Genomic DNA, 23,763 nt, shown 5'->3' on the forward strand with positions numbered 1-23,763 from the left:
ATAACAAGGAATAAATATGCAGAGAGTAAATAGTGGTACACAGAGCAGTCAGCACTGGATGGTCCGTCTGTATCCCAAATTTAGCACAAATGCCAGAACCTTTTAAAAGAGACTCCTCCCCATAGGAGCATCAGAGGGGCATGGTTCAAGGTACATTTTGTCACTTCATAAATGTGATACTTTAAGATAGCTCTGTTTTTATTTATGAATCCTCAGATGCTTAAAAATATTCCTCTGATTATCATAATAAGCATCACTGACAATGTAGGCAAAGAAACCATCACAAAAATGAACAAAGGGGCCGGGTGGTGGTGGCGCATGCCTTTAATCCCAGCACTTGGGAGGCAGAGGCAGGTGGGTTTCTGAGTTCGAGGCCAGCCTGGTCTACAGAGTGAGTTCCAGGACAGCTAGGGCTATACAGAGAAACCCTGTCTCAAAAAAACCAAAAAAAAAAAAAAAAAAGAACAAAGGGGCACCCCATCTTTGTAATAGAGTAGCTACTTCTCAGTTGAATGCTACAGTCAGGGATTTCTGGGAAATCTGAGGTGTGTGTGTGTGTGTGTGTGTGTGTGTGTGTTTGCACATGCATGCACATGTATGGAGGTCAGAGGACAACTTGGGGAAGCTGATTCTCTTTCCACCATGCCAGTCAGAGGGACTGAACTCAGGTCATCAGGCTTGGTGGCAATGCCTTCACCCACTGAGTCATCTTGCTGTCTTTTATTCAACATTTCATTACTTATCAACAGCATCAAAGTTGTCGGTCTTTTTTTGCTTTGTTTTGTTTTGTTTTTTAGTGTTTTTATTTTTTTGAGACTAAGTTTCTTGTAGCCCAAGCTGGCCTCAAACTTGTTATGGAGCAAAGGATGATCTTGAACTTCTGACCCTTCTGCCCCTACCTCCTGAATGCTGGGATTACTCAGTTCTATACACTGCTGGGGAATGGAACCTAGGATGTTGTGCATTCTCTGTAAACACTGCTGAGATGATGCCCAGCCTCAATGTTGCTCTTTAAGTGTATTTTCAGATCTCCAGCCATCTATAGCATTTTACATCTATTAGCAGGTAGGGGGCCCCATTTTCTCAACACAGCCCAAGATTCTAGGGGCATTATTCATTATTTGAAATGTGCTAAGGTTTTGTTTTCTTCTTACCATAACGAAGGAAAAACCTTTCCAGAGAGAAACCCAGCCCTGGGGACATGGAGGGATAGCCGTAGTTTGACTGTGAACAGCTATGGCCATTGCAGGACCTTCACAGACAGTACATCTGTAAAATGAGACCAATAGTATGATAGCCACTTTCTACCATTGCATTACTTAGTTTAGTGATTCACTTGATCCTCTTGTAAAACGCAGGGATTGAGTTTTTACCTGCTAATATAGGGTTCGAGAGCTCTGCCAGTAATTGGAGCCATGTCCATTGGCATCAGAGCTGGTGTTGACAGCCAGTATGAATAATCATTCCGTGATGCAAAGTTACATACATTATTGATGTTACAGAATAAGAATGGCATTGTGGTGAATCGCTGCAGGCAGCTGCCCAGAGTACCTAATAAAACAGGAAGCTGAGTATCACTTCAGTAAATTATAAGTGACTCTGACTCTCATCACTTAGAAACAGGTTAATTATCACATAACTTGTGGCAAACCTGGACCAAAAAAACAAAACAAAAATAAAAACAACAACAAACCAAAAGAATTCTGTGGTAATATAAAGCTTTAGGATGGAAGTCAAAATCTCAAGTGAGTATACCAACCCTCCCCTACTAAGAATGCTTTCTATGCCTCTTTCTAACCTTCTTGGATGAAACCTGGGACCTGATGTTGTTCAGTTGGGACAATGTCTTTGCTTCAGCTACCTCCAGATATTCATAATAGCAAACAAGCAGGAGAAGCTTTAGAAAAGATGAATTTGAGGACTGACGGAAGGTAGATGGTTTGAACCTCGCTGAGTTTCCACTAGCAGTTTATACATCAAGGGGAAAACTAAACCTTGGACCACCGTTGTTCTCTCAAATGTGCCAGAAGATGTTAATGTTGTTTACAGTGACCTTCTGAGGACGCTCCCAACCTATAAATAGTCTATACTCTGCATTGTAAACTGCCCGGAAATTAGAACCTTACCAAGGTCTTGTCCATGTGCCCGTTCATTTCCTTGTACAAAAAGAAGAGAAAACCCACTATAGAGTGGCTGTGTTCCTTCAGGACATGAAGGATTGGCCGTGGTTTGACTGTGTCGGGTGAAGATGAAGCCTTGAAGTCTTGTCCCAGTGGCAGGTGTTCCCCTGTCTCCAGGCTTTCCCTTTAAACCTGGCAATCCATCCAGACCAGGTGGGCCTTTGAAAAACAAATTATACATGTTGCAACATGACCAGACCCTCAAACTTGCCTTCTAAAGTACTAATTTAAATGTGTTTATGTGGCTGGTAAACCTCAAGTATGAAAAGGAATCTTAGAGAAGAGTGGGCTATAAAATGACTATGATGTTTTATTTTAATTGTCAAGTGGATTAAGAAACACTTAAGAGACTAGTAAGATATACCTGAATGTGTATGTGAAGGCTTTTCCAGAGATGATTAGATCGTGAAGGTTCTGTTCTAATGAATGGACTAATTCCTTAATGGGTTCCTAGATAATGACTTTATGGTAAGCTGGTGAGAGGTAGGAAGTAGGGGTTTGTTCTTGGATACTGTATCTTGCCCTGGCCCCTTCTATATAGCTTTCCCCACTTTCTGTCCCTTATGCAGTGAGCAGCACTCTTCCATGTCACAGCATCCAAGTTTAGAGCCAACCATGGACTGAATCCTCTGAATCCAGGAGCCAAAATAAAATTTTTCTTCTATACGTTATTTATAGCAGATGTTTTATCACAGTGACACAAACATAACTGATACAATGGGAAAATAATTTTAAATATTAACCAGTTTATCACAGGATGCATCTTGTTATATATAGACTGGTTAATGTTTATTATTATGATTATTATTATTATTATTATTATTATTATATCAGGTCTTCCCTCATCTTTGAATTCCCTTGGGATGCCTGGCATAGTGGCATAGTGTCCTGCATTTAATTTGTTGGGCCTCACATATACTTTTTTTATGAATGAATGAGTGGCTTGGCTTACAATGTGTATGTATATGGGAGCCTAAGATCAAATAAAATATCTACAATGTATAAAGCTGTTCATGTAGGTAATAATAATTGCTAAGCTTTGGTAAATTCAGAAAACAATGATGTAAAACTTTGAAAGCTTTTTTTTAGAGGTGCAAACTTTGAAGAAAGTTTTGGTCCCATTAGCAAGGCAAAGACTTCTAGTTTAACAAGGTTGTTTACTTTAACTGAAAGAGTTGCAAACAGAGTGGCATTTATGCTTTGCCTTCTCTGTACAAATGGAGAAGTGGATTTCTCTTTTGTCACTTTCTAACTAAAACTCAATGAACTATGTCCTTTCCCCTTCTTCCTGTCCCTCCCTCTCTTCTTTAGAGACTCAAAAGTCCACATTTGCCTTGACTTTAATACATAGGAGGCAGACACATTCTTTTCTTTTCCCAATCTCTGCTTTTACTCCACAGAGGCTGTAATATGCCCTGTTATAGCTTGAACCAAAATGTTCCTCAGAGGCTTATGCCTTGAGTGCTCACTCCTTCTTTGACTCATGGCAGAATTTTAAAGGCTGTGGGTCCTTAGGAGATGGGGCCTGGCTGGTAGAAGTCGTCACCCGGGGTCATCGGCCTTTGAAGATTTTACCTGCCAGCAATTCTAGTTTTCTCTGCTTGCTGACTCACCAAGAGGTGAAAGCTGCTTCTCTTGTCACAAACTGAGCCCTTGTCACTGCTGGGCCTTTCCTGTTGGTAACAAAGCTTTCCTCCCTTACATTGATCCATTTGAGGATGTTTATCCTTTTGAGGATGATGCAAAAATAACAAATATGGACCTTAAGCAACAGATGTTTTCTGGTCTCTCCATGGCAATTGTAAAAGGATTAGCTAATCAGGATAGAAACTGGAGGCAAGATTTCATGTTCATATGCACCCTGCAAGACTATGCTGCCTCGCTATGGATCTATGCTTGAATCCTTGTATCAATCTTATGAGGCCACCGTAGCATTTGACTACTTGCTAGTCAGTTCCCAACACAATTTGTATTGTAGTATCCTGCGCTTGCTATCACCCCATTATAATTTCCAGCCATGGTCATTAAAGTACATAAATTAATAGAACTATTAACAAAAAAACCCATTAGGAATGAAGCCAAATGGGTAGTCATCCTCTCATGTGGATTCCCAGCAACACTAAATCAAAAGTAATCCAACGGTTAACATTACAATTAACATGACAGTACCATATTTGAATTGACATGTCTAACCTAGTTGGGAAATGATACTTGGAATTTATGCTTTTTTAACCAAGTCAGTAGCCTCAGGCAGTTACCATTTTAGTGTTTTCCAAAAGGAGAGCTTTGAGACTTTTGTCGAAGGTAGATTTAGATTCAGGTTATCAAACTGATATGCATAGCTTATGTTCCAAGTAGAACATTATGTTTGAAAGGCCTTTTTGTAGAACATACACCTGAGTTGTTGACTTGTATGCAAAAATAGTATAGTGAATAGGCAGCTGTCCTAAATAAGGAAGCAAAGTTGTTCTGTTCATGCCAGGGTAGTATTTAAAAAGCAAAACAAAAACAAGAATAACAAAAAATTCACCCATGAGGTATCATTGTTGAGAGCTAGATCAAGCCAAAGCATTCCCTGAAGCTCTAGTGTATAGAGAAAGAACATAGCTCCTTCTCTAAAGCAGAAATATGCTTGGTAGAGTCTGTAATTACCTGGGGCCAGGGCTCCACCGTGATTCACCCCACTTTTTGTATGCCCCTGCCATCCATATGAAGAAGGATCACAGTTCTTTCCCTAAAACTGGGTATGTGCTTGGCAGAACCATAATGGCCTGGGACCAGGGCCTTAGGCTTAGGCCGTGGCTTAGGCTCTTGAGACCCTAACTCTTCCCACTCTAAGGGACAATGGCTATCAGTCTGAAGGCTGCCCTGTGCTCAACCCCTGATGCCTTTGAGATACTTCATGATCTCTTTGTGCAACATTGGTTGGTTAGCTTCCCTCTCTTCCTCCTTTTATGTGATACCTTTCCACTGACACTGTCCCATCTCTCCCCTAGAAGAATTACATTAGATGCTGTATTTCCTTATAACCTTGCCTGCGCATATACAAGACTTCGCTATCCCAATTTTTCATCTTCTTATCTTCTGATCTCCTGGACCTTCCACTTAGTACCCTGTCATTGAAGAACCACTTGCTGGTCCAGGTCATACTGTTCCTATAAGAAATTGTTAGCCAAAATAACTTCTGTGGTGATAAAAAGCAATTCGCCTTTCTGAAAATAGGATAATAACTGTTCTATTAGTTCTTAGCCAAAGATTTTTGCCTTGACTAAAAATTAAGAGTCCATCTTCCCAGGGCAGAATGAACAGTGTATTCCAGTCATTTGTGACTCCTCCTCCTTTGGCACCCTGCCTTTGTTCTAACCTGAACAATAGAACTAACTGGAAAACCCATAGTACTCATTCTTTCTTGCAGTCATATGATCACATGTATAAACGAGTTCCCTCTGGACAATGAAACGATACTGCTTTAACCAGGGAGGCAAGCTGGGTATTTACCTTGCTGTCCTTTTGAGCCCTTGTTGCCCTTTTGACCAGCTGGTCCTGGAGTTCCTGGTTTCCCATCCTTGCCTGGTTTACCTCTTGGCCCACAGGGTCCTAGACAGAAGGCACTGTTATATTACATGTCATCATAATAAAAGGTCAGGCTGCCACCCATCCAAGTAAGCACAGGACTTCTGCAGTTTCACCAGCCAAGATAGACATCCCAGGAAGGCTGTCAATCTTGAGCTAACTGGCATGTTTGTTCACTAATTTCCCCCAAAGGCAGTAAGAAACCTTTACTATATAAAAGTGTGTGCTGCTATACTTTATTCCAGAAATCACTATGCCCATGACATGATCAAACCAGGAAGTAATACCTCTCTTATCTCTCATGTGATTCAGACAAAGTTAAAGAACAAGAGTCCTATTCATAAATCTATTGCAATATGCTAAGACTATGTGAAGGGTTAGGTTCACTTTTAAAATATTAGCAGTCTGAAAAGACTTTAAAGTCATTTTTCCCTAACACTTTGGTGTACAAATTGTAGAAGAGTCCACATTTACAGAAGTTATAGTCAGATATTCATTTATATTCACATTATATATTATTATTATTACATCATATTATTCAGATATTCATTTACAGTTATAGTCAGATATTCATTTAAAAATTACAGCCCAAAGATAATGTTTGCCAAAGGAGATGGATAAGATACTTTTCTCTTAATAAAAATGAAATGCAGCATGTGTTTTTCCTACTCTGTACTATGTCCAGATGTTTTTACAAGGATCTAAGCTTTTTTTTTCTGCTGGTCAGGGTAAATGAGCCCAATCCCAAATTGGCTGTACAAAACATGGTGGGTGTTTAGTGTTTTCTGTGGCGTTCTATCATCTGCTTCCAAACACTTTACAGATTTTCTTCATTCACCCTTCTTAAAAGTCTAGGTTAATGGTGTTACCATACCTGGAATTCCTGGTGGTCCCAGGGGTCCAGGGTCTCCTTTCATTCCTGGCTGTCCGGGTGCACCAGGTGGCCCTGGGCTTCCGGGAAGGGAGATGACCTTAAGTGTGCCAGGTTTTCCACGTGGACCTATGGATATAAACACAATGAGAATATGACTTCATGAACTATAAAGAAAGAACTACTCTTTCTTTATAGAGAACAACAACTGAGAAATAGATCTAGTTACCTGGTGGTCCTTGTGGCCCAACTGGTCCTGGATGTCCAGTTGACCCAAGAAATCCTGGATTACCCTTCTCTCCTAAGAAGGAGGAGGAATTGTAAGAAAGAAACAAAGAAAACAAAGGTTGTACATGCCTTTATCTCTACAGGCTGTGAGAAGAGATTCCTGCCTTTATAAATCTCAGAACAGGGGAGTGATCAGTTAACCAATGAATCTAATAAAAATCTGTTTGCTTTACATTACAACCTCCCTCCCCCAAAGAATCTCACTACATAGCTCTGGAAGGCCTGGAATTCACAATATAGAGTAGGCTGGCCTTGAACTTCTACTGATCCTCTTGCCTCTGCCTGGCATATCACACTACATTCAATATTAAGGATATAATGCCATGGATTTCAATGTTAGAAATACTTGTCCAGCACGTATGAAGCTTTAAGTTCAGTCCTTATCATGACAAATGAATAAACCTTATAAAACACAAATGTATAAATCTGTGCATAAAATTCACTTTACCAGAACTAATGGGCTGGAGACTATTAAGACTTTTTTTTTAACTTTCCAAATTATGAAATTAAATGTTCATGGCCAAAACTTAAAAAAGATTCTGTCAGTATTGATGTAGTGTGCTGCCCCCATCCCAATACATTTTAAAATCCCAAAGGTAACACTCTCAATGGTCTCTAATTGTCCCATACTTTCCATTCTTCTGTTGGAGTTTTCATCTGAACCCACAGGGTTCAGTGCCCTAGCCTCACACTGAAACCTGTTAGTAGGTCCTCACACTGAGGTCCTGTCTGTTCTGCTCCTACTGTCTCTGGTGGCCATAAGAGTTCATTAAAGGTGACATGTGGTTTTACAAATGTGATTTGAGTGGCAGTTGTATTTGTATGTAAGAGCAATGGTGTTAAAATAGTACCTTTTATGCCTGGAAACCCGGGGAATCCTGGATCACCTCTGACTCCGGGAAGACCGGGGGTACCTGGTGCTCCCTATAGTTAAAGAAAAGAGTAGAACCACAAAGTTTGAAAAATGTAATACTTATGACAGATTACATCTTAATCAAAAGATATAACTTTATATTGCATAAGAATAAGGTGAAATTGACAGCTATCATTTCTACCTGTCAGTTCAGCATTCTGCCTACCTTTAGCTCCTATGCTCCCTAGAGCTCTTCCTAGGACCATTTAAAATATGCCCCAGCCCCCACCATGTGCACAAGCAAACTTGCCATACTGTATACTGCTTTGGCTCTGAATGTGTTTAAATGGAACTGCCCTGTATTTGGGGGTCATTTCAGGAAGCATAAACTTGTAATTGTTCCAAAGACTATAGAGCTATTGTTGAATCCAAGTGTCACTCTGTTAAGCTAGCAGAGTTCTACATTACTCCTGGGGAGGGTGGTGGGAGAACTAGGGTCTAGAGATGAGACCAGAAAGGGCAGCAGGGAAGAGGTTGAGACTACTGAGTAGGAGGTGCTCACGTTAATTGCTGCTGGAGCCTTGAGACATTCAAGGACAGCTGTGAGAGAAGAGAGGGATCAGGGCTTCCAAAAAGATCAATACCTGAGATCTACTTTCACACTGCTCCTAGGAATTGAGACAAAAGGCTATTGAAAATAATAAACTAAAAATCATGAAAAAGGTGCCAAGAATAAGAAAGATTGCTTTAGAGTCAGCTGCCTCCAGAGGAAAAACACAATAATCCAATTGCTGGGATGAACTGGTGTATGGTTAAAAGAGGAAAGAAAGGAACGGGAGTATGGGATCAGGGACTGTCTGGCTTCTGGTAAACAGTCTGTTCTCTTTGTTGAAAGGCAGCTAAGGAGAGTTGGAAACCAGGTTCAGCCCTGAGTGGAAAGGGAGTTATTTTATGCAAAAAGAGAGTTATTAAGACGGCAACTCAGGACATCCATCAAGAAGAATCATATTTCTGTTGGAAATGACCATGAAAGCACCCGAAGGAGTAAGAACAGTCCTGTCTACAGACCAGACTTTCTATCTGCTGGTGTCCCTGGAAGAACTTTAGGTGCAATCACTAGGTCAGTAATGACAACTTTCAAAGCACCAGAGAGTTACATGGGTGACATCTACAGATTGGATGGAGGTAGACAGTATCTTAAAAAGTAGATTCTAGAAATCAAATCACAAAAGAGTTGAAAAGAACTTTAACATGCTTCCTAATAACTGTCATGTCATGTCATGTCATGTCATGTCATGTCATGTCATGTCATGTCACAGCACCCCCGTATTTACCCCTAGTGAGGGTGTAGGGGTGGACTCGTGGGCTGGGTGATAGAGAGTCTGTATTTTCATGTGATCTCTCTCTACCATGTCCTTGTGGTCACAGACTGCTACAGAGGGCAATCAGAATAGATTTTAAGCTTGACGAATGGTCAAAAAAAAAAAAAAAAGGCAAGTTATATAAAGGATTAATTTCAACTTGTAGAGGAAACTTGACAAGCACTCATGAATGAAGAAGTGATATGCTGATTCTTTAGTTTTAATTTTTAAGTGTGTGTGTGTGTACGTGCATACACACATGCACACATGCATGAGCACCTTGTCAGAAACAGAAAGTGTTAGGTAACTTGAAGCTAGAGTGATTATGAGCTGCCAGGTGTGGGTGCTGGGAATTGAACCTAGGTATTCTGGAAGAACAGCAGGTGCTCTAAGCAACCGTGCTATCTCTCTAGCTGTAATGTATTGCTTCTTTAGAAAATGAGACCTTCATGACCTGAACTCTTTTCAGTCCTCTGGTCTCTGGATGGGCTCTCATGCAACCTCAGCCTCCAGTTGTACCCCTTGCACACATACACAGTCAGCCTTTAGGCTCTGAAAAGCTCCTTCTCTCTCAGGATCCACATTGCTTTCCTTGTTTTCTTGAATAACTGATGTTTCTCTTTTCTGACTCAGGTCCTGAGCACATTCCACAAAGGAGAAGAGATGCCCTTGCTGTGTTCCTTCAGCCCTCCACCTTTCCTTGTAGCACACAGCAAGAAAAGGACGAATCTCAGTATCCTTCATTTTAGACTAGGCCCTTTGAGAGTAAAGGACTGTATCATCTGGTACAGAGTGGACAATCCAGAATGAGTTTTGAACCACATTCATCTATTCAACATCTGTTTCCAAGAGAATTCAGGAGAGGTGGCAGAGGGTGAGGGAGGGACTCAGAAATGAGAGGTTTTAGGCTGGGATCCTGGGAGTATGGACCTACAGAAACAGGATGGCATCCTTGGAGGTAAACATGAAAGTTCTACACTTAACATCTCAAACACCAACAGCACAATGGCTAGACAAGAAAAATACAAATGAAATACTGGTGTAAGACAAACTCAAAGTAATAGAATTGGTGTTATGAAGGATTTATTCATACATTTGCTTAGGAGACATTAATCATACCAAGTAGAATTTAGCTGAGGAAGTGCTGCCTCCAAAATACTCCAAAGATAAGTAACTAACCAGGCCTGACAGAGATAGCAAAGTTTATAGAATGTAAGTGTTCACAAGGACTGACCAGCTATCACACCTGTCACCAAAGTAGGTACCTCCAACAGGATGCTCACAGGGGCATACAGGGTCACAGCAGTGTAAGTCCTGGCCTGCCATAAAGCCCCTGGATCTCTTCCCAAGAAAAGCATAATTCTGCCAATTGGACAAGATGAACCTGGGAAACAACTACTTGGAAAAATTACAACACTAGAGTGCTTAAAATAATTTTAGCATTTTCTTTGTTGTGAAAATCTCCCATTTGCCTAACTGGCTAGATGTATAGTTCTCCCATCTCTGTTTAAGCTGTTCAAAATCTAACCTGGAGCCGGGTCCTAAGAGGTTTATTTGGGGGGAGAGTAGATGATAGCATATGTGAAATGTATAGGCCTCAGGTGCATATAAAATAGTAAAGCATTCTATTAGAGGCTGGCTTCTCTTGGGTATTAGCCAAGGCTGCATGTGTGCTATTAAAGAGCTTTTTCCTCTTGTCACTGGGAAGGCATATTATTTCTATAATAAAGTTGAATTTTGTGAAGAAAAGGCTTGTGAGCACAGTTGACTCTAAGCACAGAGTGTCATTACCATTGTGGTCATGAGTCAGCTGAGTGCCCCAAGGGAAACTTAGGTTGAAGTCCTAAAATGGAAATGGTCAGCCAGTGAGATGCTTCCTTTCCTTAGACACTTGCTGGGGGACTTAGCTCTTATTTCTGTAAGTTGTTCTACTGCTGGCTTCATTATAAAGGGAAATACTGTCAGACTTAGGTATATTTACAGTAGAGGTAATTCTAATGAACAAGGAAACAGAATCTGCCAGAACCAGGTACATAATAATAGGAAGAAATTCAAGTTAATACATTCAAATATTTGATGATATGAGTATGTGTGTGTGTGTATGTGTGTGTGTGTATACATGTACATATTTACAAGATAGCAAAGTTTGTTTTGAAAGCAAATTAATAGAGGGACACAATGACTATCGTTTGAGGCTATTTGAGGGCATTTATCAACTACTGGGTACTTGGATTTTTCCCTACTGAAATAGCTCAGAGTTTAAATAAGCAAGAGTCAGAGGTTTGTACCCATACACCTATGTATTAGAGGCACTGGAGAGGTGAAATATTTGCAGCCCTTAAGCTTCTTTGATTTCCTGGGGTCTGTGGGTCCTTGGTATATCACATCAGCATGCAGGTGTATCACAAAGAGTGAATGTGTGGTGCATCCAGGTGAAGCTGATCATGCACAGTAGTCAGTTCACCAGAGTTAATAGTACAGTTCACGAATAGTGAGCAAGTGTGACCAGTGCTGATATATACAATATGACTGCAGTGTCACAACAGCAAGGCAGGGCTGTATTGATAACATGCCACACTCACCGGGTGACCTGGTGGGCCCATGTCCCCTACAGTTCCAGGCAGACCTTTGGGGCCAGGTAGGCCCATAAATCCTTTGTCACCTTTTATGCCTTTCCCGATAGGTCCTGGAGGTCCAGGGGGACCTGGTTCACCTGGATTCACAAAGAGTGCATCAGAGTTGCCAGTAAGGGAGGATTCTCAAGAGTTCTGTCATAGATTCTTTCAAAATGGAACACAAGTTCCACATCTTGTTATTGCCCCAAACACCCTTTCCTTTGCTGCTGAGAGGTGGGCCTGTGGTGAAGATGGAGGGAAAACATGCCAGGGAAGCATGAGGAAAAGCAGGAAGGAACCACATCTCCCAGAAGATAGTCTGTGGGGAAGCATCTGACCTGATGCATAGTACACGCTCAACAATAGAGGTCTCTGTCTTTAGGATTCTTAATTAAATGTACTTATCTTTTACCCAGGCCACTGTCCCTCCACACCACACCAACTCACTTCGTACAACAGTCAGGGATATGAGAGGAGAGAAGAAGAGCAGGAACAAACAAGAAGCCATGAGATTATGGCAGAAAGAACACATCTGATGTCAGATGCTACTTCCCTTCCAACTTGTGGAAGGAAGCAGTCTACCTGGATTTCCTCTTAAGCCTGGGAGACCTCTGTTTCCTTTCTGGCCGGGCACAATTGCCCCAGGTAGACCTGGTGGTCCTGGGAGTCCAGTAGCGCCTGGGGGTCCTTGAGGTCCAACATCCCCCATGTCTCCCTTCCTGCCAGGAAGGCCAGAAAAGCCTGGAACTCCCCTGTCTCCTTTGACACCTGCAAAGAAGAAAACTCAGTTGGCTTTACAGTTTGTGGTCAGCTTCAGTAATGTAGGCACTTTCTTTGAAAATGTGAAGATTCATAATGTATTTTCTTTACATAAGAAAGGCCAGAGAATTAAAATACAGATCTATAGGTCTTCCTCTGACTAGGTGTTGATCTAGGCAAAATCACTACATTTTACAAATCTGTTGTCTGACTTTATTTGGTGTGTGTGTGTGTGTGTGTGTGTGTGTGCTCCTGTGTTTTATTTAATGAAAAATGCTCACTCAGTGAACTCAGAGATTTGATTTGCCTGGGATGGCTGATCATCAAATTCCAGGGATCTGCATGTCTCAGCTTTCCCAGTCCTGATATTACAGATAGTGTATATTTCATACTACAGAGCCCTCTCTTCAGCTCTTTCATTGTCTTATTTTAAAAGTAAAAATATTCCTGTCACAGCTCAGCTGTTTGAAAACATTTACCTCACATATAGACAAATGGCATGCTATTTTAGGATCTTAAGTGTAGTGCATCTGTAAGTCGCAGTTACTATTTGGTGGCTTTATAGTGACATTATTTATTGATTAGCTTCATTATTATTTATTATTATTTACAGATAATCAAATAGAGCAGAGAAATGCTAAACTTCAGGGTAGTGATGCGGGCTTGGAATTGTTGTCCAGTTAGACACAGAGGTAGTTGTAGTCCTACTCAGTCTCCTGGCTGAATCTTTCCCACAGCTGTGATACTGAGTCAAGGGGGGAAGAAGCATGGTAAGAGGTCTGAAGAAGACCCCAGAAATGTCACAATGTACAAGGTATTATTATTTGTTGTCTCAGAAAACCTTCAAGAAACTGTGCTTTGAAATTCCTGGATGAAAGCTGTAGTATGGATTAGAAACAATCTCCCCTTCTCTTTCCCATCTCTATGGTTTTTTATTTTTAATTAAAAAAATGACTTATGGATTTTATTTTATGAGTGCGTTCTACCTATATGTATGTATGTAGTGCTCCATGAGTGTGCCCAGAGAAGCCGGAAGAGAGCATTAAATCCCCTGGGACTGGAGTTAGATGTGGTTGTATGCCTCATGCATCTGATGGTGGGACTTCTGTAAGAGCAACAAGTGCTCTTAATATCTGGGCCATCTCTCTACTTTCTATACCTCCAACCCATGTTATTTGTGAGAGTAAATGGTGTGAATATAGGAGAGGTGAGAGTAATGCTGTTGGCTGGAGGAACGTTATGGGTGGGTCACTGTTGGGTAGGTAGTAAAGATCTAGGGTGAGAAAGAGAGTCAAAGTGTTGAATGTTCTGGTATAGTCCTTGGTGGATTCACATTCCTTCGTCTGGTAGTGCCTGTAATTCCCATTGTTAAAGGAAGTGCTCAGAGGGCATCAGCGTGTGTCTTCCTCTTGTAGTGCTGCCTTTGTCCAGCAGTGAGCTCATGCACTCATGACATGGGTTTTATATTACATTTTTGTTAAAAATTTCATTCTTTGTTTTCTAATCTGAGTTCTCTTAAGGATCTGGGAGAATAAACCAACCAAACCAATCCGTATCTTCCAAGTTTTGATGAACTCTTCATGTTTGTTATCCCTGAAGCATTGAGGTGTGTGATCACTTGCATAATTGGACTATTCGTTATTTTTAAAGCTTTTGTTGTTGTTGTTTGTTGTTGTTGTTGTTGTTGGTGGTGATCTAAGGTGTGATTTTTTTCCCTTTGAAAATTTATTTACAGTCAAATGCAGAGTAATGCAAATACAGCATTTCTCTTCCAGTGAGTTTTTAGCTTAGCCTAAGTATACGAACTGAAGCTTTTCTTTTGTATACAATTCTACAACTAGACACTGGGATAGGGAAAGGCTCCATGCTTGTAGAGGATGGAAGGCTCAGTGTACAAACACTGAGACTGACCAAAAGGACAATCAAGTCATTAAGAAATGACAGGAAAGAGCAGCTCCTGTCTGTTTTACACTCCAGATCCAGTGCTTCAGTTTCAACATCAGCTCATCTTCTGCAGGGTCTCATGGCATCATTTGTTATGAAGAAAGCATAAGTACTACCTTGAAACACTCCTATTCATAGGATGCCAGGATAGTAAAGATTGCTAAAAGGTGCAAACAATCTACTGTTTCTCTTGGCTTCTTTCTCTACAAAAAGGAAAAGAGTTCAAGGACTCTGCCTATTATATGACACTGGCTTGAGAAAGATACACCTATGGTGGGTCAAGAAACATGCATAGGCTTTGAGGAACATATTAGACAAGTTGTTGTGTCTCAGATGTTGATAGAGGTTCAGGGTAGCCCTTGAAAAGCAAGAACATGAACCACAAGCTCGATGCAAGGGCTGGAATCAAAGTGGTGAATGGCACTACCCCTATACCTCAACATCAGGGAAGAGTTGTTCACAGGGAAGCCACCTCCACCTGTATTCTTGTAGGAGTCGAGCCATTGCAATAAACAGCTAACAGCAGCAGCAATAATACAAATCCATACGAATAGCTTTAAAAACTTGCATAGAAGAAAATCTGATAGGCCAGGACACAGCTTTGGAAACATTTTCTTTATTGTGATGATAGCCTTAATTGACTATTAAGACTGTATTTAGTATTATCATTAAGGCATCTTTCACTTGCCAAGTTACATTGTTTGACAAATCAAACCAAGAGAAGTAGATTCTGCTCTTGGAAATGGGCACTTTAAGGTCAGAGAAGAAGAAATGCCTACCTGGTACACCAGGGCTCCCTTTTGGGCCTGGATAGCCCCCCAGCAAGCCTGTAAGAGGTAATTTTGATATATTAGCACTTGATTGATCTCATTGCATCCTATATGTGAAAGAAATACAATCGATGCATGCTGAGGAGGTATCAGAGATCATCCGTTCTATCAGTGAAGACTTATTAGAGCCACATGGAATTAAGTGCTATTAATAAATCAGTGGGTGAAACAAATATTAAAGACAAGGGTCAGTGAGGTAGCTCTCAGACTAACGACTTGAACTCAGTCCCCCAGGACTGATGTGGGGTAAAGGGAAAATCAACCCCTGTAGATCATGCTCTTCTACAAAATAGCTATGGCATGAATGACTCCATAAACATTTGCACACACACTATATATTACATATATAATTCCAAATGTAATTATTGTATATTTATATATAATATATCATAATTATATATAATATACATATATCCTATGGTAATTATCATAACTTATGATAATATACACAATATAATTATAACAATATATACATAATAAAATATAATATATTTATAGACTATTTATTTATTTGTTTGTTTGTTTGTTTTTTGAGACAGGGTTTTTCTGTATAGCCCTGGCTGTCCTGGATCTCGCTCTGTAGACCAGGCTGGCCTTGAACTCAGAAATCTGCCTGCCTCTGCCTCCCAGGTGCTGGGATTAAAGGTGTGCATACTAAATTATGTTTATTTATAATAATATTAGATAATATATAATATATAATATATAACCATATATTATATATAGAATTCTGTATATTATATATGCCTATATAAATAGTATATATGATGTAGAGTGTATAATCTATATATACTTATATATAATCTACATATTATATAACATAACATATAACATATAATAACATATAACACATAATATATAACATGCAACATATAACATACAACAAACATATAACATAACATAATGTATAATTAATATATAATATATAGTGTATGTATACAGATTCATTCACACACATACTCAATCATATGTCTCTAGATGATATATATGACTCAATCATATGTATATATAGATGAAGAGCAGATGTACCTGTTTCTCCCTTTTCTCCTGGAGGACCAGGAATTCCATCACGTCCTTGGTCACCTCTCATACCCATTGGCCCAGGAAGCCCTGGGAGTCCTGGAGGGCCTGAAACAAACAGAAACCCAAACCATGTCACTCAAAGACAGGGCCCCCTTCTGATGGCCTACTGAATACCAGGGAGATAGGTGGGAAGTGCTCAAAGGTACTGATTTTTCAGAATTCTAGTTATGTGTAACTGCATTCATAGTAAAACAAAACAAAACAAAACAAATCACAGCACCCAAAAACCTATGCCTAGATTATCACTCTCCTGAGATGACTATGGTATTTTATACTGGCAGATACTTCAACTAGGTAGTGTTATCAACCCCTATTCTGCATTCTGCAAGTGATAGAACAGTATACATAGACAATTTAATCTCAAGGAGAAAGTGTGTTTCTCCAGACAGAGGGATAGAATAAGTTTTAAAATGAAACCTGGAGGGCCAGTGCTTCCTGGAGGGCCTGGGAAGCCTTTCTGTCCTTTAAGACCCAAATCACCAGCAGGACCTGGTTCACCTAAAGATCCAGAGAGAGGAGAGAAAAAGAAGGCCAAGATGTAAGGAGTTAGTCACATCAGCTACTCGAACAGGCAGTCCCTCCCGTCAGTCATGCTCAGGCTGCCCTTAAGGAAATTCCTGATAGGTCACCTCATACATTTGTTCTGAAAAACATTTCTCCTGGAAACCACACAGCTGTGATTTCCTTCCTATGTTGGAGTCCTAACACCCAGCTACTCAGAAGGCCATTGTATTTAGCAATGTGGTTTAAAAAAATTAGGGCTGACGAGATGGCTCAGTGGGTAAAGGTGTTTGTAGCCAAGCCTGATGACCTAAGTTCGATCCCTATACAAACTGCTCAATATCTGACTAACTGCTAGAATCAGGAGCTAACTGCAAATCTATCTAATCCTTCACTTAAATGCATATAGCATAATATATAAATATATTATGCAAGCCTGCACCTGTGACCTCATAGTTTAGCAAGTTCTTTTTGTTTGTTTGTATTTTTTTTTAGATTTATTAAATACATTTTTTTTTTCAGGATTGGAGAAATGCTCAGTGGTTAACAGCACTGTTTGTTCTTCCAGAGATCCTGAGTTCAGTTTCCAGGAGTGACATGATGGCTCACAACCATCTGTAATGGGATCTGATGCTCTCTTCTGGTGTGTCCAAAGACAGCTTCAGTGTATTCATATACATAAAATAAATAAATCTTTCTTTCTTTTTTTTTGGGGGGGGGTTTCAAGACAGGGTTTCTCTGTGTAGCCTTGGCTGTCCTGGAACTCACTCTGTAGACCAGGCTGGCCTTGAACTAAAAAATCTACCTGCCTCTGCCTCCCAAGTGCTGGGATTAAAGGCGTGAGCCACTACCACCCGGCAAATAAATCTTTTAAAAAATACTTTTTTCCTTTTTCCTTTTTCCTCCTCCTGCCAGGGCTGGGAATTGAACCTAGGACCTTGTGTATGTGAGGAAATGCTACACTACCGAGCTTCACCTCCAGCCAAGCAATTGTTTTTAATAAAAGAAAATGAACACTTGTTATGAGCTAACATGGATAACAAGATCCAGATCAGAAACATGTCAGGAAAAAAAAAGATTTAAAATAGCACTACATACAGGTGGTATTATGCTCGTCATAAATTAATAGACTAAAGTCCTAACCCCCAGTGCCTCAGAAAGCCATTGTGTTTAGCAATGTGGTTGTCAAAAATTGGAGCTGGCAAGATAGCTAAGTGGGTAGTGGTGCTTGCAGCCAAGCCTGACAACCTGAGTTTGATCCCCAGGACTCACATGATGGAAGGAGTGCACTGATTCCCACAAGTTCTTGCATGTTGTCCCCTGACCTCCATGTGGATACCACACACCACCCCCACAGACAATGAATGAATGAATGAATGAATGAATGATCACAAAGCTAAAAACTTGTATTTAAAATATTTTGTAAAGTTCAACAAAAGTGAGAACTTTAAACCAACACTAGTGGCATCTTTGTAAGAGATCAGGATGCAAACACAAGGGAAGACAGGAAGAGATGGCTCTAGCCACGCCCAGAGGTCTCACAGGAGCCAGCCTTACCAGCACTTTTGTCTCAGAGTTCTGGCTTCTAGACTGTGAGAAAGCAAGCATCTGTTAAGTCACCCAATCCATGCTTTTGTTAGAAGCCTGGCTATGTTGTTCTAACCTAAGATTTTGCAAGAAGTACTGTTTCATGTCTCTAGGCTGAATTTGTTGAGGCAGAACTTCAGACTTCTTGATTACAAGATCAGGTGTTTAGATTTCAGTCTGCTAAACAGTAAAATGAGGCCTTCCTAACTACCTCACCATTTTTTAGTGCTGTAGAATTTGAAGTTCAAAGTTGAATCAAAACAACTGTTGTACACACACTGGAAATGCAGCTTTCTGTTTACAAAGGTGAGTCTAAAATGTAAGGACCGTTCTACACACTGCTGCTACCTTTGAGAGCTGTAAAGCCAGGGCTCACCTGTTGCAGGATATTTGATAACACTGTGAACCCCTGGATTGTGTTATTTACTGGAAAAACCTGTTTCTACTGGTGGTGTGGCTCAGCCTTTAGCACACACCTTTAATCCCTCTGCTGGAATACAAACAGGGTGAAGTTAGTTTGTAGAAGGAAGCACCCATGTTTGAAAGTGATGTGTGAGTGGCAGAAAAAGTGATGAGTCAGAGAAAGATTTGACAGAGTAGGCTATGCTCAACTTTCATGAGAGAGAAAAGAGAGGGGATTTAAAAGAGTGCAGAGAGAGAAAAGAAGGAGGTAGTTTTACCTGGAGAGTTTTACAGAGACAGGTTGAAGGCAGAATGAGCCAGAGAAGGAGCCAGAAGATTAGAACAGATTGCCAATGTTAGTTTGAGGCCATGCAGCACAAAAAATCAGAGGCCAAGAGAGGAGTCAGCTTTGAGCCAGAACAGCTGAGTTGAACCAGCGAGTCAGAGATCACAAAGAACTAGAAAGGGGTGAGCTTACTCAGCAGCAGGTCTCAGAGGTTGAAAACAACAGATTTTCTAGATCACATTGTACAGAGCCTAGAAGCTTCCAGGACTAGGCCTAGGTTAGCAGACAGCAGCAGTAAGCTTTTGGAGGTGACAATTACATCAGGCAAATAAAAGTTACTCTTACACTGACCTGGGTGGCCAGGACTCCCAGGACTTCCTGGGGCTCCATCAGGTCCAGCAGGCCCCGACTGTCCAGGTGGCCCAGGTAGGCCTCTTTCTCCTTTCTTTCCTTTTTCACCTGGCAATCCTGGATCGCCCTTAAATTCAGTCAAACACCTTTAAAGTTCTCATATAAGCAGGATATGTAGTTAGGATTAAGTTAAACAAACAAACAAACAAACAAAAAACCCCAAAACGACTTATTGACATATTAATCTCTGCTGTGTATTTGCTACAGGCTTACAGGCTAGCAGCTAGCACCATGAAATGTGTGAGGAATAGATTAGTCTTGTGCTTTGTGAGGCCCAATGCAAAATGAAAATGCAGCATTCTCTCTCTCTCAGTCTCTCTCTCTCTCTCTCTCTCTCTCTCTCTCTCTCTCTCTCTCAGTCTCTCTCTCTCTCTCTCTCACACACACACACACACACACACACACACACACACACACACACACACTCTTTAAAGACACATAAAGGATTTCAAGAGAACAAGAGCAGAACATTTAACCAAGATGGACTCCAGGACAGGATTGGACTTATGTGAATACTGAATACCCATATACAATTCACACAGCCCCCTGCTTTCAAGGACTTCTGAGTCCAGCTGGAAGAGAGTTATCAAACAATCACACAAGTAGAAAAATCACAAACATTGTGTTAACTGACAGGGAATAAGAAGTAGGCTAAACTGATAAGTGTCTTGTAGATACAATGCTAAAAGAAACTATGTCTGCCAATCAGATGTTTTAAAAAAAAACCAATCTGGTTGCTTTACTATCCATCACATCTGTATCTCAGATTAATGATAATTCAGATCATTCATGGTTGGTGGTGACTTATACAATTTCCATCCAGGCTGACTGGAATATATTATTCTCATACTAGGACTCCCTAACCTGAGAAAAATCAGCCTGTGGCCAATGCAGAGCTCTAAACACTTCGTGTGGTTACTACCTGTGAAAACCCGAATCTAGACAGAGCTGGTAATGAACTAAATAAGAATCTGATCAAATGGGATTGCCCTGGAGAAAGATACCTCAGTGGAAGTCGTCTCCCTGATTTTCTGAAAAAAGAAATCTAAAATTGTGCTTCAAGTAATAAAAGCTTGTTTTCTCAAGTCTTTGCAGTTTCTAAAATTTTTCCTTCTCATTCTGATGACTACTGCAGAAAATGGAAATAATAATAGCAATGTTTTTTTGTTGTTGTTGTGTTGTTGTTGTTGTTCCTGTCTTGAAACAGGATCTCATGTAGCTTAGGCTGGCTTCTATCTTGCGTGGTCAAGGGTGACTGACGCTCACTACGGCTCATCCTGTCTCCATCTCCCAAGTGCTAGAACGACAAGTAGGAGAGAAGATGCTACTCTGATGGCTCCAGAGAGTCAGTTTCTGAGGGGATCCTTAAACCCTTGAACATCTGATAGAAAACTATCTTCTCCCCTTACAAAAACATGTACCCGAGGACTTTACATACAGTTTAGGTTAGTGGGTCACTTGGAATGCTACAGATTTCATCAGGGAGGGCCATGAAATCCCTCATTTAAAAACTCTGCTTCTGGGGCTGAAGAGATGGCTTAGAGGATAAGATCCAGAGATTCTAAATTCAACACCCAGCAACCACATGGTGGCTCCCAACCTCCTATAATGAGACCTGGTGCCCTCTTCTGTTATACAGGTGTATATGCAGGCAGAATACTGTGTACATGATAAACAAATTGATCTTTGGAAAAAAAAAAAGTTCTGCTTTCTGGAATGCCTGTTAATGACTCTATACTTGTGCATCTCTGACTCTTAGGGTAAGTGCAGAAAAAAAAAGAAGGTTTGAAGGAAATGAACCTAGAAGAGAAGCCAATGCCACTGAAACAGCATGTGGTTGCCACACCTGTAAAGAGTTTTGATAGCCCGCCTCAGTCTGAGAGGACACAGGCTCTGAGGAAGAACACTGCCACAAGGTAAAAACGTTCTTCGTAGTGAAGTGAAGACATTTCTAAATGTTCTAACACAAGGAGACATACAGGCAGCTTAGGAGTTTACTTGTTAATGATGCTGAAGAACTACTTTATTCTATGCCTTTTATTTTATCTTAACAAGACAAAAGAGTTTCACATATAGAATGCAAAATCTCCACACAAGAAACAGCAACAACAAAAAGTTTCATATCTGGAGGAAAGAAACCCTGCCCTGTCAGTTTTGGGGGCCTGTCACTACTGCCTCCTGTGTGAGCACAATTAAGTGGCAGGGACAAAGACATTTCTTGGTGGCTGAAATAGATTTTCCCAAATTGAGAGCATGAAACAGCCTCAATTGTGGAAATAAATAGGAATGTGTTTAAAACAAACAAAAACCACCGCTATCAGTAACAAAATCAAAATCCATAGCTGCCTGAATGTATAGAAATTTCATTTTTTTCTTCCTGCACCGAATCTGGTCTTTGTTGATATCTTAAGGCTCCCCATCTTTGCCAAAATGTAACTGTTTCAGTGGTCTATATACCTTTGGTCCTGGTGGTCCTGGCCTTGCACCTTCTGAATAACCTGGCTCCCCCTTATCTCCTTGGGGACCATGGATCCCTGGCACACCTGGTCTTCCAGCTAGACCTGGAAGTCCTGAAGTTCCTTTTCTCCCTTTAGGACCTGCAATGAGGACAGATATCAGGTAAGAAAAGAGGAGGGATCTGGCAGTATCCCATCTTGATGTTTATATGAATCATTTTCCAAGAAGATGGCTTTTCAGAATCATAAATATTGGGCTATATAATGTGTGATTGCTAGACAACACGTGTATCTTGTTACCGCTCATGTTCTAGTTCCACACAGAACCTTTGTCTAAAAGCAAAGCTTGTTGACATAAACCTTCTATTAAATGAAAAAAAAAATAAAGAAACAGAAAATCTACAGTTCTGACTTGTGGGCTCCCTGGCTTCTAATAACAGGATGATAGCGTTACCTGGCACCCCCATGTTCCCCATGCTTCCTGGCATGCCTTGTGGTCCTGGTCTTCCAGGATTTCCACTGCTCCCTGGATCTCCTCTAGGGCCTTGAGAAGAAATAGAGTCACATGACCAGTTCCTGGGTTTATGTGCTCAACAGATATCTTCTGCTTTCATGGGTAGATAGGTACAGAAATTTCTATTAAATGAAAAATCAAAACAATTCAAAGCACAGGAAATCTACAGTTGTTGTGATTTTGAGGGCTTATAGTAACAGGATGTCATTAGTTCCGTCACACGTGTTCCCTATAAGTAGGTAAGTGCAGACCTCCTAGGCTAGCTGTTAATTGTTCTTTTGCCTTCAGCTAGGGCTGACCATAGGACTGGGGACTTAAGATTCAGAAAACTGGATAAGGTGAGAGTCTTATTATTAGGCCTGTTCAAAGCCACCATCCTAAGACCAACATCAGCAGAAAAGAGTGACTCCTCTGACCCAGTGTACTGCAGTTCAGTCTGTCAGCATACTGAAGGTTAATTGCCATGTAAGTTATTTTGCTACTGAGGTGGCCTGGGATAGGAGACTACTTTAATAGCTTAAAATTGCTTTGAATACTCAATAACTTGTTTACAAAAGGAAGACACAAAAGGGAAAATAACTAGAGCATTAATTTTTTTTTTATCTCTGACATGTTAAAAGTAAAAGGTTTGAGTATAAAAATGGAATCACGTGTAGGATGGTTATCAGTCCATCGATGCCAGCTACTGAACACATTTACTTTGGTTTAATTTAGAACAAATCGATGCCAGCTACCGAATACATTTATTTTGGCTTAATTTAGAACACATTTCTCCTGGAACACTTTCCGGGCAGATTTTGTGTTTGACCTAATGAATCTAGAAGTAAGCTTTATTACATTTAGGTCTAGGAAAGCTTAGAACATGAAGTTTCTATTGGAGAATTAGCCATACCTGGAGGGCCTGGTAGCCCAGGCAATCCCTCGAGGCCTTTCGGACCTGGTAACCCTGGATTGCCTCTGTTTCCTTTTTCACCTGGATTTCCTACAAATCCTAAAGAGCAGATTTTAAAGACAGGTGTTAGAAGCTGGAGGTATGGCTCTGTGGTAAAGGTCATGTCGAGAGTTCATGTGGCTGGGAGTTTCAGCCAGCAAACGGAAGTTCATCAGACTCTTCCACACCCTGGTCTAAACTGATTGCCAAAGTACAGCATTACAGATTTATCAATAGCATGGAGAGGTGTAGGCTTCTGTCTTTGTTAGAGGAATTGAACGAACTGAGGTCTAGAAGCCATTAGCACAGTGTGTGGCT

General features: G+C 40.6%; 1 protein-coding gene across 1 annotated transcript in view; it reads right to left on the reverse strand.

Annotated features, from left to right (window-relative positions):
• Positions 1 to 23,763, reverse strand: part of Col4a3 (collagen type IV alpha 3 chain) — a 127,645-nt gene that overhangs the window by 3,861 nt on the left and 100,021 nt on the right. Inside the window, 16 exon segments of the mRNA XM_028789416.1 lie at positions 1,155 to 1,269; positions 1,374 to 1,551; positions 2,127 to 2,339; positions 5,679 to 5,777; positions 6,628 to 6,753; positions 6,854 to 6,925; positions 7,764 to 7,836; positions 11,709 to 11,839; positions 12,324 to 12,509; positions 15,224 to 15,271; positions 16,304 to 16,402; positions 16,775 to 16,855; positions 19,485 to 19,611; positions 22,002 to 22,141; positions 22,455 to 22,544; positions 23,407 to 23,505. Of these exon segments, the coding sequence (XP_028645249.1) occupies positions 1,155 to 1,269; positions 1,374 to 1,551; positions 2,127 to 2,339; positions 5,679 to 5,777; positions 6,628 to 6,753; positions 6,854 to 6,925; positions 7,764 to 7,836; positions 11,709 to 11,839; positions 12,324 to 12,509; positions 15,224 to 15,271; positions 16,304 to 16,402; positions 16,775 to 16,855; positions 19,485 to 19,611; positions 22,002 to 22,141; positions 22,455 to 22,544; positions 23,407 to 23,505 (1,877 nt within the window).

Source organism: Grammomys surdaster, unplaced genomic scaffold, assembly GCF_004785775.1.
Source record: "Grammomys surdaster isolate TR1022 unplaced genomic scaffold, NIH_TR_1.0 125833, whole genome shotgun sequence".
Lineage (NCBI taxonomy): Eukaryota > Metazoa > Chordata > Mammalia > Rodentia > Muridae > Grammomys > Grammomys surdaster.